The sequence below is a fragment of the Protopterus annectens genome, chromosome 9.part0 (assembly GCF_019279795.1).
Source record: "Protopterus annectens isolate FY-2018-M chromosome 9.part0, PAN1.0, whole genome shotgun sequence".
Classification (NCBI taxonomy): Eukaryota; Metazoa; Chordata; order Ceratodontiformes; family Protopteridae; genus Protopterus; species Protopterus annectens.
The window spans coordinates 828,531,737-828,546,927 of NC_056743.1; the positions used below are offsets into that span (position 1 = coordinate 828,531,737).

The following is a 15,191-nucleotide window of genomic DNA, read 5'->3' on the forward strand; positions in this document are numbered from 1 at the left end:
CATTTCTCGACACCTTACTTTTTGAAGTATTTAATTGCAATCCTAATGTACTCAAAATTATCTCTTTCATCCTATGTTTGTTCTTGACTACTTAAACCAAATCACCTGCATAAGTTAACATTAATGGCAAGTTTATCCATTTCTGAACTTCCCATCCTCCATCCTCTAACCTTGGTCTACATGTTTGCATAACTGTATTCATTGCCATCACAAACAGCGACACGCTTAGTGGACAACATTCTTTACCCCTCTTCCCTGTACTATGTTTTTCTTACTTACTCAATCACCATCAGAATGACACACACATTTTCATAAATTGTCCTCACTATCCTTGTTTATTGTCCTACCTCATAGTCTTTTAAAATGTACATTTTTTCTGTGAACAGTACTATCAAATGCCTTACCCAAATCACAAGTGGTTACTTTTTCATCTCCTTCTCCCTTATTTCTACACTCCGATTTCTTTAACCATCATTAGCATTTCATTTGTTCTTTTTCTGTTAACCCATATGCCCCTTTATCCAGTTCGCCCATCATTCTTTTCTGAATAATCTTCATTACTATTTTATATTTAGTATTTCCCAACATAATCGGTCTCCATTGTTTTTTATTTCTTCCCCTTCTACTTTTCCATATAAATTTTATAAATCCTTTACAAATCTCTTCTTCTTTTATACTTTCCTTCATCCATTCATTCAATATTTGCAGAAAATAAAACACCCATTTCATTATCTTATTAAAACTTTATTCTTATCAGAGCTGGATACTGGTCAGGTGGGGTCTCCCTCCTGGAGCCATCCTGGTGTCCCATTACTTGTCTCACTTTCCCAGTTACCATAAATGCTGCTCCAAACCGTCAGAGTGCACACTATTTTTCTTCTTTACTTTTGAAATGAAGGCAGAGATGTGGATTTTATTTAAAACTTTTAATTTAAATATCCTTTGTTGACTAGGTTAGCCCCATTAGGCTAGTAGCATCTTTTCAGGGCAGACTGTTGATGCTATTTATACTATTCGGGAAATATGGCCAGGGCATTGGGAACTCCCCTTACTCTTTTCAATAGCTCAGGTGGCTACAAAAGATCACACAGCACCTACCATTAATGCAGACAGATGAGTCCTCAGTTTAACATCTCATCAATGGATGATAAATTCAGGAGACCACCACAGAGCACTTCCTTAAAACCATTTGCTTCACTGGCCAGACATGACCTCCTCTGTAGCCATACCATTGTTTTACAGCATCCTTCTATCTATAATCTCCTCACTGCTAAGTATTTTTGTCCATTACCACAGTCCACTACATGGTCACCAATTTTCTGGTTTTGTTTCTTCCAATTTTATTTTTGTAAGCAAGATCATCCAGACCCCTTGACACCATGATATTTACCTCCAAAGCATCTTTTTCCTTCTGAATTACACATTCTGATTCTTTTCTCTCCAGCTCATCTCCACTCCCAGCCTCCATCTTAGATTCAGCGATAACCAGTAACAGCCTTCTGGTGACTTGTTAGTGATCACCTCACAAATAGTCCTCTAAATAGTAGGGTTGCTTTATTAACGTTTACACTCGCTCATTTTTTTTATTTTATATTTACCCTCTATTCTCCATCCTTTCTTCAGCAACCTTATTTCAGGTAATACATCACCCTATTCAATTTTCTTGTTATATAACACATTTTTGTATCTTTTTCCCCACAGCAACCATATTGTCACGAACATTTTATCAATATTACACCCATATAACTCCATATTCCTATTTATATATTTAAACTTCTCCCTAGATTCTTTATTATTTTAACAATCCAGAAAAACAATGTTTTGTTTGTTCTTCAGTACAGTCAACATTTTACTTTCTTCCATCACCTTATATTCCATATTCCTTTTCATTGGTGAATTGTCTGATAAAAATTCATCACAAAAAAATCCTCTGTGTCATAGCAATTTTCAAATCTGTTTCGTCTGTCTTTTATTGCCAGTTTTCATCTTAATTCCTTCCATGGGTGCGTGTACACACACACACACACACACACACACACATTTTAAAATCATATCACACCATTCTTTTCTTTTCTCATCAACCTCACTTACTTTTAAATTTCCATGATTTCTTTTTTAACCATATTTTTCTTCCATACTACCCATTTTTCTTTTCTAGTCCATGTTCTTTCTTCCCTATACATTTTTGTATTTTTTCATATACTTTTCTTATTACACAGATAAATGCACAGATGGTAAAAGCAACAGTGGCTTTTTAAATTTAAACCAGTTTATTTTATTATAGACTGTCCATCTTCTCATCATGTTCAGCCTTAAGCCCCAAATGAAGCTAAAAAACTCTAATAATTATTTTTTTCACTTGACAGTAACATATATTTTCCCTAAATATGCCATTTTTCCTACTACATAAGAATTCAGCATATAGTTCTTTTCTGAAACAATAAGTAAAACCTTTTTCCAACAAACTAACATCTTTTTATTTGTTCCAGTATCTGTCTCCATTGACTTATTACCGTTTCACACTCATTGAATTTATTTTTATATCACCAAATCCCTTAGACTTCATTCATCAGACCAGCTTTTTAACAGCTCTGTAATCTTTATTACAACCTCACTTATCCAGCCCCTGTTTTTTGGTATCAGATCTAATTCAACGGCATTTGTTATACATATTGGTATTACAACATTTCCTTCCATCTCACATGATGCCTCTCTCATTTCATACATGCATGTTTGTACTACTGCATTCATTACTAATACAAATAAGCATATACGCTTTGGACATCCCTGTTTTACTCTTCTCTTAACACTTATTTTTTTTCCATCCATCCATTTATTTTAACTTCTATCCATGCATTTTCCTAACACTTATTTATAGAGTTAATATTTATTTCTGCAGTGCCATATACGTCAAAAATCCACCACAGTGCTTCATGGCTGACTTTTTCAAATGATTTAGCTATGTCACATCCTATCAGTCACATTTGTATTATCTTTCAGTATCATCCCTACTACTGTTTCACTATAATTAACATTTGTTTCACATCAGTTCCTTTTACTCAATAAATATACAATGTTTATCTAAACCATATATTGGTTTGTGACTGACTGTGCAGTAGCCTGGTAAGAGAGGTTTTTATTTGAATTTTTATTTTATTTTTGACACACTGTTTTTCACTGTTTGTAGGAAGGAAGGGATACTTGTAGACAAGAAGATTTACTTTGATTTATATTTTGTGTTTCTTCTTTAATTTTCATTGGTAGTTACTAGAAAAAGATGGGTTTTAGACAGGCAAACTTCTAGCCATCCCAAGGGGCCTAGTCAGCTATAAATTCGCACAGACAGGCTATAGCTCATCTAAACAATCCTGTATTGGTGTGAGATTTGTTGATCTTTACTGCTAAAACAGGTGCGACTGAGAGCGATAGTGAACAGAAACTACTGTTCATTCACATGCGATATAAAGGAATTCCAGCTTTTGTGTGACTTTCAAAACTTGTACAGCAGAGCAACAACATTACTATACTTAATTTAGTATGTGATTGTATTTTTGGGTGATTTTTCTCATAGAAGTTGATTTAAGTGACCTTTTCATTCTGTGGTAACGGATTTTGATTCTTCTTTTCTTTTATAATGTTTTATTTACTTGGCCGATGGATATGGATTGGTTAAATGAGTATGCCATTAATGATTGGCTAAACCACACATATCTTGTACAGCATAATAAATACTATGTATACTTAAAGGTAACACCTGATAACACAGGTGATCTGTGTTCCTCATGTCAAAAGTTGGATAATTTGCTTACTGTAATTAGCAATAAATCTAGACTTGTGTAATTGGTACCGCTCGAACTGTTGCTGGGTCAATGTTACTTATGGAATGATTATAAAAGGCAGCACTAGATTTGCATGCTAGTGTGCAGTCATGTAGAACTGTTTATAAAAATAAGTACAGTGCGTATTAATGTAATAAGTGGAACTTCATATTTCCTTCTGTGCTGCAGACATTCGTTATATGTGGCTCATGTCTGATAAATAAATAATATGAAGAATAATCCTAGTAACTGTTCTTTAATCTTTGTCATACAGTACATACGAACAAATCATTATATATCTGCCATTAATATACCACTCCATGGGAGTCAAGTTAGGCAAATATAATAATATCCTATGAGCATTTTAATATCCACACTGTTAGGGTGCTTTCACAATTGCCTGTTGAATACAGCTTTGTAGCCCATGTCTGCACAGCTTTGTATATGATGTGGTGTCCCTTAAACTCCAGAGGTTCACTGTATTATATTTTTTTTGCAAGTGGACCTATATGGCATGTTAATTCTATCCTTCATTCACAAATCAGCTCCAAGGTGACAGCCTTTATCTGTGTGACCCAAAGCTTGCTACAGGGCATCTTCAGTACAGCGTTACTTATCTTTCAGCACGTCTTGGCTTTCTTCAGATTAGCTGAGACTCTAATATGAGTAGATAATTCAGTTCAGTTCATTAATATAGAATGCTAATGAATCACATTGCCTTCCATCGGCAAGCATGAATGAGTTGGTGCAATGACTGCAATCTATATTCCTTGATTTCTGGTACATGTCCCTCCTTTTCCCATGAATCCTTTGGGTGTAACTAGGAACACAAAACAGATGTACCATAAGCCTGTTATATGTCTTCCCTGGGGATGTTATAACACGTTCAGGACAGTGAAATGTGGGTAAGGCATAACAAAAAGGCTATTATGGATGCATGGAAAATAGCTTTGTAATCAGCTTTCATCCTGATGGAATGACTAGGATGGAGACCACTCTCACTCAGAGGGGAATGGATGGGCATACATATGATAGAGGGCACTGAGAAAAACATAGCACTACCAAATCAGTAAACAATAAGACTGTCTGAAAGGTATCTTCTAGTAAAATCTTTTTTTGGATAAAATATGTGCCAAAAATAGTTCCATGCCACTTTAAGAGAGTCTTCTGTGGTAAATGGTAAAAATAATATAAATAAATATATACACTAAAGAATGTAGCTGAATTATGTTTCCCTTTTCTTTTTGGGTGTGAGTAATTTGTGCCTGTTTAATGCACTCTACAAACTGCAATGGTATGTGAATCTTATTGGTTAACCAGCTGTCAACTGGGACTCTTCAGCCATGCATGGGGTTACAGAAGTAAGAGAAAGCATAACAAATATGTACAACTCCACATAAACATTGACTGCAGGTGAAGATGGAGCCATAGAGCATTTAACTGTGAATCAGACGTATTAAGTTGCCATCAAATTTCTAAATGCTACATACCAGTTTTGAGGATTTTGCTCATGACGTAGACGAGCAGATTTGCACAAGTGTCAAAGTGCTGTATCAAACTGTATCGATACAGAATATAACACATTTTGTGCTATGATACAACTCATTATCTGTTCACGTTTGGCGAGGCTGTGTATATTGACTCGTATGTTTCCTCTCAGTGGCTGTATTTTTGTGGTAGACCTAATACAACTAAAAGTATAAAGCAATGCCAGCTATAAAAGTCAAAGATACCTCACTTTTCAGAAAATTTAGTATCATGTTATTCCAGTTTGCTTTTTGTTTTATAATTGAACAATATACATTTTTAGTTGTGATTCTGATTTCAAGTCTGCCTGTCTTTAAAATCTGTACATCTTCCCATTCAGAAATTCTATGCCCAGCCCGTGTGAATCACTGTAATGTGAAATGCTTACAGAAGAAATCCCCTTGTTCTGTATCAGGCTACTAAAGTCAGATTTTAACATATAGCATATGTACACAAATAAACCACACTTAATAGTCTTTTTAACCAGAGGATAAGTGAACCCAGCAATTGTTAACTTTGGAGGGATGAACTAATTAAACAGCGAACAGAATTCAGGAACATCACCATCGGCATTTGATAGACAGAATAATACAGACGGCACAAAATGCATTCTCAGACCTAGCCATTTATTAACTGAAACATTATTGACTTACTGTTGTATTCCTGTGAATTCTGAGTGGAACAACTTATAAAAAAATGTGTGGGCCACTTTACAGTAACTGCATAAGTATCATAAGCACCGTTTTTAGTTTAGCTTTATGCTAAACACACAAACAGCAGTCTTCTTTAGTACCAGCTTAAACTGAAACTTTAGCTACATTTTCCTATGTGCATGCACGTCTGCACAGGCTAAACAGAAACTTTTATCCTGTACAAATTTGGGGCTGGGGTTAGCACAATGGTAAGATCTTCACCTCACAGGTACAAGGTATGGGGTTTGATTCTGATCTCTGGTTAAGTCTGGCAGTTGGTGCAGATGGTTAAGGCCATGATCTGTAGTTCCTGTGGTACAATGCTTGACTCCCTCTATCTCTATTTGTCTGTTCTGTAACCTTAAGCTAGTCCAGACAGTGCTTAGGGGAAACTGGGAATTTGAACTCCTCAATGGTCCCCTGGACTACAAGCCTTGTAACCCATGACACAGACCCCATTTCCCCTAAATGCTTTATCTGGGAACAGTACAGTCTTGGCAATGACATGCATTTAATTCAGAAAACACTCAAAAAGTGGGACATAATTCTACTAAAAATGTATATACTAATGAAGCATTTGCCATCATGGCCTGCTTCTGACATGGCTACCTAGCACTGCAATTTTATTAGGTCCCCTGATAATCAAAGTTCTATATGAAGCAATTATATTCTGAATTCATTGGGGTAAAATAACTACTCTAGGGATCCTAGAAAAGAATTCAGAAGTTATAGTTTATAGATTCTTAATTTCAAAATAAAACTGTGGACTTCCAAGATTACAGTATACAATTTATGTATGCTAGTACCACTGCCCTTGAAAAATAATAGTTTTGCAGCTTGTTTTATTCGGTTTCACTTGGATATTTATAGGTAACAATTTAGTAATGAATATCTATTTTAATAAGGAAGAAGCACTAAAATCTGATAGAGGATTATTTCTCCTGCCTCTTTCTCTGAAAAATTGAAAACTTATGCATTCTTTATCTTATCAAATGTTTTGATTCTCAGGTAGGATACAGACGTCTTGACATTTCTTTTTCTGCATTTATTAAATGGCATATGTGATACAAAGTGACATTTTTTTTTTATTCCTGATATTTTCAAAGTTGTAAAAAAAATCAGTCTCCTGGAAAAAATGAATGCTCTGTACGCTGTAAAATGCAATGACATCTCAAATTTAGCTAGTTTCCTTTTGTAGCACCCTCTATCTAGAGCATGCTCTTTACAGGCTTAAATTACAAAATTCCATGTTTTGTAAACGCAAACCATAGCACAGTGGCTTTACAAATATGTTAATTATAATGCCAATTATGGTTTGATTGCATTGGTGGAAGTACTAGCCATACGTATAAAAGAGCAAAAGTTGAGCCAAGTGTCAGTGAGCTGTTTTATTCAGGATGATGTTTTGCCTATGTTTTGGAAGATTCTTATAAGCAGCCATCAGCTGTACCAGAGCACATGAGCTCACTGGTTGGCATGCAGCCATCAACTGACCACGAGGGGGCATAGACATTTGGTATAGTTACAGATTAATTTTCAGAGATGGCAGACCCCAGGGCGGCATAGTATTAAAAGAAATGTGCACATTTAAACAACACTCACACTTTTAGCTGATGCCTAATAGTTGTAAATGGTACACAGAGGTATCCACTACTCATACTATGGAACCAAATTTCAGAATACCACTGATATTTGCATAACTGTAGCCCTTAAGATGGTGAGCACACACTGTCTTCTCTGAGTTGTACTTCTAGTGAGAACACTGTTTGGAGTGGAGATCCACTGTCACTTATATCGCATAAACTGTACTGTTCTGGTAAGATAAGCACACATTTTCGACAGCACATAAAGTGGAAGGAATTATCTGATGGTCTTTTACCGATGTCACATATCTGCAGCAAGTCTTTGAAGCCTATGTTTTCCAAATTCCATATGCAGACTGGAAACTATTTCCTTCTTTGTAGTCTTAATTAACAAATTAAACAGCTCCCAGAATCAGAAATGGTCTAAGGGTGGGGAAATAATGGATTAGCTGATATAATAAGTAAATAAGGAATGGGCAAATACAAATAGCATATACAATAATGTTTGGGCTCATAGTACTACAGTAAGACTAGACTAGCATGAAATTACATCTAAAGCAATAGTATTTTCCAGAGCTCCCTGCAGAAATTTATTTCATAAGTGTCCACTTCTTGTCCAACAGGTGTAACTATAACTTCTCCAAATATGCCTTTACCTTCCGCAGCTGAATGTGCTGTGTGGGACATCACAAACTTCACCCTTCAGGATGGACAGCTTTTGTTAACACCAAAGCATGAGGAGGTAAGATAAGTAAAAGATAATCAGCCTTCGTTTTATCGATTTAAGTGCATTTATTACCCCTGAATTAAATATAAGACTATTTAATGTTATTAGGAGTGCACTGAGGAAATTACCACAGTGCAGCTGATGTAAACAGGTTTTGGCCCACAGATTAACATTGTTTAATGACAGCATTATTGTTTAAAAAATGTAATTTCTGCTAGCTCATTCAGATACAGTATCACCCTCTATCAGATTAGAGTGTTGGAACAGGGATAAAGATGTCATCTCTCAGACAAGGAAAAGGCAGATTCAAAAATACTAAAGTATTCTGAGTTTAGTTTTCATTTCTGAACAGTTGCATATTTGTCTACCTTGTATACATTAGCTGTGTCTGTGCATGTTTCTAGGCATTACATATCCACAGAACAAGTACATAACTTAAGGCATATTTTTCACCTATATATTTATTAAAATATAGCTAATTCTTTTTACAAAATTGTGCTTCTATTCACATGCTTATAAACTTCTTAAATTTAAGCTGGCATTTGTTGTTTTCTAGTACATCCTTCACTCAATCTCAAGTTTCATAAGTAGTTTATTTAATTTTATAAAAAGTAAACACCTTGTATTTTCTCCTTTTCTAATTTCATTTGCTCTAATTACACAATGGGTAGAGATTCCTATTTTTTTTTTGTTCCCTCAGACCTCATATTTACTGAACTGGCCCCTAGTACCCAATGCCCATGCAAGGTCTACCAGCCACTATCCAAACCCTCCAGACTTTTTTTTGCTGGGGACGGTTGTGGATTCTGAGGGTGTCCTGGGGGCTTGGCTCATCTGTGCTTCTGTCCAGGGGTGGGGCATTTTTTCTGAATGACTTACCCACTCCCTTTCTCCACCCTCCACAGTCACTGAATAGGTCTGACCCTCATTAGACCATGCCTCCGCTTAGGGACTATATCAATGAGTGCTTTCCCTTAAATGGGCATGCCCATCACTTCCCTGCCACTCTGTCAGTCTCCCAGGCCTGTAATCGAACCTTGGTCAGCTGGCCTGCAGTCAGGGCTTCATTCATCTATGTCACCGGAGTGGTTGAGCCTCCCTTATTTCAGCCTGTTAAACAGGTTTGGTTTATCACAACAAGTTCCACTTTTCCATGGTCTTCTGTTCTAAGTTTTGGCAGTCTTCCTTTGCTATTTCTTCACACTGACATAGGTATAATGTAAGACTGGATTTATGTGAATGCTTTGGATATGTTCCAATTCTGTGAAGTCCTTCCATAGGTAACATCTTAGACAACACATTGGTGGTGTTATCACCATGATTCTTCTTCAGAAAGCTTCACTTTATTCTTCTATTTCCTATCCTATGTCATCACGGCAGCAGCATTATCAATGGCATGAATTAACTTAGCTTATTGTTCACTAGCACTCCACGTCACATCCCAATTTATTTATTTATTCACTGAGCATAGATATTACTGCTACCACGTCAGCTTTAACTACACAATATGTACTAAACAATAACTGTGGAACTCCATCCCATTAAGTTTAAAGCTTACAGAAAACAACAAATGCTTTAAAAGTCTGCTAAAACAGCATCTGCAAGGCATTTGTCTCTGCTCCTGCTCTACACCTGGATAATTTCCGATCCTAAAGAAAATACAAGCTACAGTACCTCTGGCAAAGTGATAGCTGCTCTGTACTAAATTCCCATGTGGTGACTATGACACTTCCCTTATATCTACCACTGTAAACATTAAGCTGGTTATATCCCTTAACTACCTACTTCTCCTTAATTCCCATTCTCTCTCATCGTACCACTACTTACTAATTTAACTGGTTATATCCCTTAACTACCTACTTCTCCTTAATCCCTATTCTTCCTCATCGTACCACTACTTACTAATTTAACTGGTTATATCCCTAACTACCTACTTCTACTTAATCTCCATTCTCCCTCATCGTACCACTACTTACTAATTTAACTGGTTATATCCCTAACTACCTACTTCTCCTTAATCCCCATTCTCCCTCATCATACCACTACTTACTAATTTAACTGGTTATATCCCTAACTACCTACTTCTACTTAATCCCCATTCTCCCTCATCGTACCACTACTTACTAATTTAACTGATTATATCCCTAACTACCTACTTCTCCTTAATCCCCATTCTCCCTCATCGTACCACTACTTACTAATTTAACTGGTTATATCCCTAACTACCTACTTCTCCTTAATCCCCATTCTCCCTCATCGTACCACTACTTACTAATTTAACTGGTTATATCTCTTAACTAACTACTACTCCTTAATCCCCATTCTCCCTCAATGTACCACTACTTACTTATTTCAACCCAAATGTCAGTCTTTGTCTCTCCTTATTTTTCTTTGTATTTCTGTCTGCTACAACCTTATACAAATGCATAAGTAATCTCTTATTTTCTCCTCTTCCTATAGTCATAAAGTATATGATACAAGGTTAGCATCAATCATTTGCTACACCTAATTATGTATGTGTAACCAAGATGAAAATAATATATACAATGTGGAAAATGAAAATATATATAAAAAAATAAAATGTGAAGATGTAAACAATGGGACATATTTGTTACGGTTTAAACTATTCATCATATACTCAGCTTTGTGAAGTAACTTTAGAATAAGCCCATTTACTACCTATCACCGTTTAACCCATTGGTATATATTAATGACAAGCATGTGGCATGTTCTCTATACATTCTCACCCTGCGTTCCTTAGCCATAATATCCCAGATACTCTCCTTCTTGATGAACTTGAGTTATGCACTTCTATCTAGTTACAGCATTTTGATTCCATATATAACTATCCCAGTTGCATAACAGATAGTGTTGCCTCACAGCAAGAAATTCTCACGTTCGATTCTCGGTTGTAGTGCCTTCTGTGCATGTCCTCCCTGTGTCTGTGGGTTTCCTCTTGGTGCTCCAGCTTCTTCCCACATTCCAAAGATATGCAGTAGGTGGACTGGACACTCTAAACTGGCCATAAGTGTGAGTATTCATGTGAGTGTGTGTTATAGAAGAACAGCCACATCAGGGCTAGCCACCTTGCGCTGTGAACCTTTAATCTAGATGAGTGTCACTGTTGAAGTGACATCTTGACCCCATGTCCAAAAATGGGAAAAGGGGGTTTTGGATGATATAAATGTCCCTGTGATGTTATATGTTTTCTGATAAACACTCTCCCATTTTACTGAACAAATCTTATTTAACTTTCATAATAGTTACATCTGTGTGCCCACCATGCTCTGATCTTTATGGACCTTTCCAGATACATAAAAACATGTCCTTACATCTAGGCAAAGTATCCTTCACTTACTCAGAAAATTATTCCCCAAAACCACCTCCAGCAAATTACTGAAACTTGAAGCCTCCATGTAATGTGAGAAAATGAAATGGAGAACTGCAGTGCCTGCTTCCACCTTCCACTGCATATCGTATCTTTTTTAAAATGTACTAAACATGTCCTTTTCAAATAGCGCCTTCTAGTTCTGCCACAGATCCTTCATTCACCTTCAACACCATGTCAAGTACCTTAGTAACAAATGAAAGACTAAAATTAAAACAGGATAACTGTGAAACAGTAAATCTTATATAAAAAGAAAAAAAAACTATTTAAAGCCATTGAGCTTTTATTAAAACAATAACAACGTGCATTCTTATGTATAAAGAACTTCTTCAGGTAATAAAAACAAACACACCCCTTTTATGCAAGACTTGGAGAGATGTGGAACTGTGAGTAACTAGCTTTTCATCAAAAAGGAAAGAGAAATACATTATTTTAATTATTTTAATTCTGCTTAAATATTTAAGCGCTCTTATAGTGCCCTGTGTGGTGATACTACTTTGCACTTTTCTGCTCTGTTCCATCGGATTGCATTTTTTTGTTTGCTCTCAGATCTTAGCCTTGTATTTTAACTAGCATTTGTGGGAATACTGTGTTTCTGCATTATTCTGCACTTCTGTTTCCACAAGTAGAATTACTTGTAAAAGCTGTTTGCATTTTAAACCCTGCTGGGACAAAGTCTTGTAGTATAATTGACATTTGTAGCAGAACTGCATTCTACTACCAAACTTGTGCCGTAATCATTTATTACTGCCTTTTTCCATAAACAGTGTTACTGGTAACTTTTAACTGGTAAAGTTCAGCATAGTCTGGTGCCTTAAACCGTAATAGAGGTTCAATAGTAAGAATTTGTGCAGTAGTAGTGCTTTTATATTCTGCTTACCATTTGCTTGCTTTCATTCAGTGTCTGTCCCATTCCCCACTAACACATTAAGCTATAGTTTCTGAAAGAGCTCTAATATTGCCTTTTTTGACTGCTAGCATCTGTAGCTAGCCTGCTTGTTCCTTGAAAATTTCTCAACCCTCCCATCTTCTGCTGTTGCTGTTTTATAAAGGGGTCTACTTTAGAACAACGAACGATCAGATGATCAAACACTGTTACATCGACCCCTAAACATCGAACCGGCAAAACAGCGAACGGCCGGAACATCGATTTTTTTCCCAGGGAAAAAAAATTGCTGGGCCATTCTCCGTTTTTTTTTTTGAGACCAGAGATTTTTTTCCCTGGGAGAAAAAAAAATCGCTGTTCCGGCTGTTCGCTGTTTTGGCAATTCAACATTTAGGGGTCGATATAACAGCATTCGATCATTTGTTGTTATAATATAGACCCGCATAAAGATGCATCTCTGCACTCCCCCCTTATGGTTATCTCATTTCCAAAGACCCTCCCTTTCATTGCTACTGACCACTGTATAAGCAATTTATGCACTATTCCCACCCATTGTTTTCCATAAACCTATGATAATGTGTGCCCACCCAGCAAACCATATTATTCTTTTTTTTTATTAAACAAGAAACATCTTTATTGAACTATGACTTATGACATAGGCAATCATACATTTATGTAAATGAAAAAAATATATATTGGCATAATTTTAGTTGCAAATATTATGTAGCACTTATCCAGTCACTGTCAGTTAAATATTACATCGCTCATTCAAATCCTACTATTCCTTGTCTGCATGTATTGTTCCCACAATTTCCATTTTTTATGTAATCTGCTCCTACCCTTTTCTAAAGATCCCATTTCCAGTTGTTTTACCTCTGTTGCTATATTTACTACTACTAGTACAGTTTGTTTAGCCTTTGATTTTCATTTTCTAGCAATGGATTTCCAGTTGTTTTACCTCTGTTGCTATATTTACTACTACTAGTATAGTTTGTTTAGCCTTTGATTTTCATTTCCTAGCAATGGGTTTCCAGTTGTTTTACCTCTGTTGCTATATTTACTACTACCAGTATAGTTTGTTTACTACTACTAGTATAGTTTGTTTAGCCTTTGATTTTCATTTCCTAGCAATGGGTTCCCAGTTGTTTTACCTCTGTTGCTATATTTACTACTACTAGTATAGTTTGTTTAGCCTTTGATTTTCATTTCCTAGCAATGGGTTTCCAGTTGTTTTACCTCTGTTGCTATATTTACTACTACTAGTATAGTTTGTTTAGCCTTTGATTTTCATTTCCTAGCAATGGGTTTCCAGTTGTTTTACCTCTGTTGCTATATTTACTACTACTAGTATAGTTTGTTTAGCCTTTGATTTTCATTTCCTAGCAATGGATTTCCAGTTGTTTTACCTCCGTTGCTATATTTACTACTACTAGTATAGTTTGTTTAGCCTTTGATTTTCATTTCCTAGCAATGGATTTCCAGTTGTTTTACCTCTGTTGCTATATTTACTACTACTAGTACAGTTTGTTTAGCCTTTGATTTTCATTTCCATCAATGGATTTCCAGTTGTTTTACCTCTGTTGCTATATTTACTACTACTAGTACAGTTTGTTTAGCCTTTGATTTTCATTTCCATCAATGGATTTCCAGTTGTTTTACCTCCGTTGCTATATTTACTACTACTAGTATAGTTTGTTTATCCTTTGATTTTCATTTCCTAGCAATGGATTTCCAGTTGTTTTACCTCTGTTGCTATATTTACTACTACTAGTACAGTTCGTTTAGCCTTTGATTTTCATTTCCATCAATGGATTTCCAGTTGTTTTACCTCTGTTGCTATATTTACTACTACTAGTATAGTTTGTTTAGCCTTTGATTTTCATTTCCATCAATGGATTTCCAGTTGTTTTACCTCTGTTGCTATATTTACTACTACTAGTACAGTTTGTTTAGCCTTTGATTTTCATTTCCATCAATGGATTTCCAGTTGTTTTACCTCTGTTGCTATATTTGCTACTACTAGTACAGTTTGTTTAGCCTTTGATTTTCATTTCCTAGCAATGGATTTCCAGTTGTTTTACCTCTGTTGCTATATTTACTACTTCTAGTACAGTTTGTTTAGCCTTTGATTTTCATTTCCATCAATGGATTTCCAGTTGTTTTACCTCTGTTGCTATACTTACTACTACTAGTATAGTTTGTTTAGCCTTTGATTTTCATTTCCATCAATGGATTTCCAGTTGTTTTACCTCTGTTGCTATATTTACTACTACTAGTATAGTTTGTTTAGCCTTTGATTTTCATTTCCTAGCAATGGGTTTCCAGTTGTTTTACCTCTGTTGCTATATTTACTACTACCAGTATAGTTTGTTTACTACTACTAGTATAGTTTGTTTAGCCTTTGATTTTCATTTCCTAGCAATGGGTTCCCAGTTGTTTTACCTCTGTTGCTATATTTACTACTACTAGTATAGTTTGTTTAGCCTTTGATTTTCATTTCCTAGCAATGGGTTTCCAGTTGTTTTACCTCTGTTGCTATATTTACTACTACTAGTATAGTTTGTTTAGCC

General features: G+C 35.7%; 1 protein-coding gene across 1 annotated transcript in view; it reads left to right on the forward strand.

The window, feature by feature from the left end:
* Positions 1-15,191, forward strand: part of LOC122811573 (ras GTPase-activating protein nGAP-like) — a 580,578-nt gene that overhangs the window by 71,867 nt on the left and 493,520 nt on the right. Inside the window, exon 3 of the mRNA XM_044083499.1 lies at positions 8,244-8,362. Within this exon, the coding sequence (XP_043939434.1) occupies positions 8,244-8,362 (119 nt within the window). The remainder of the gene's footprint in view (positions 1-8,243; positions 8,363-15,191) is intronic.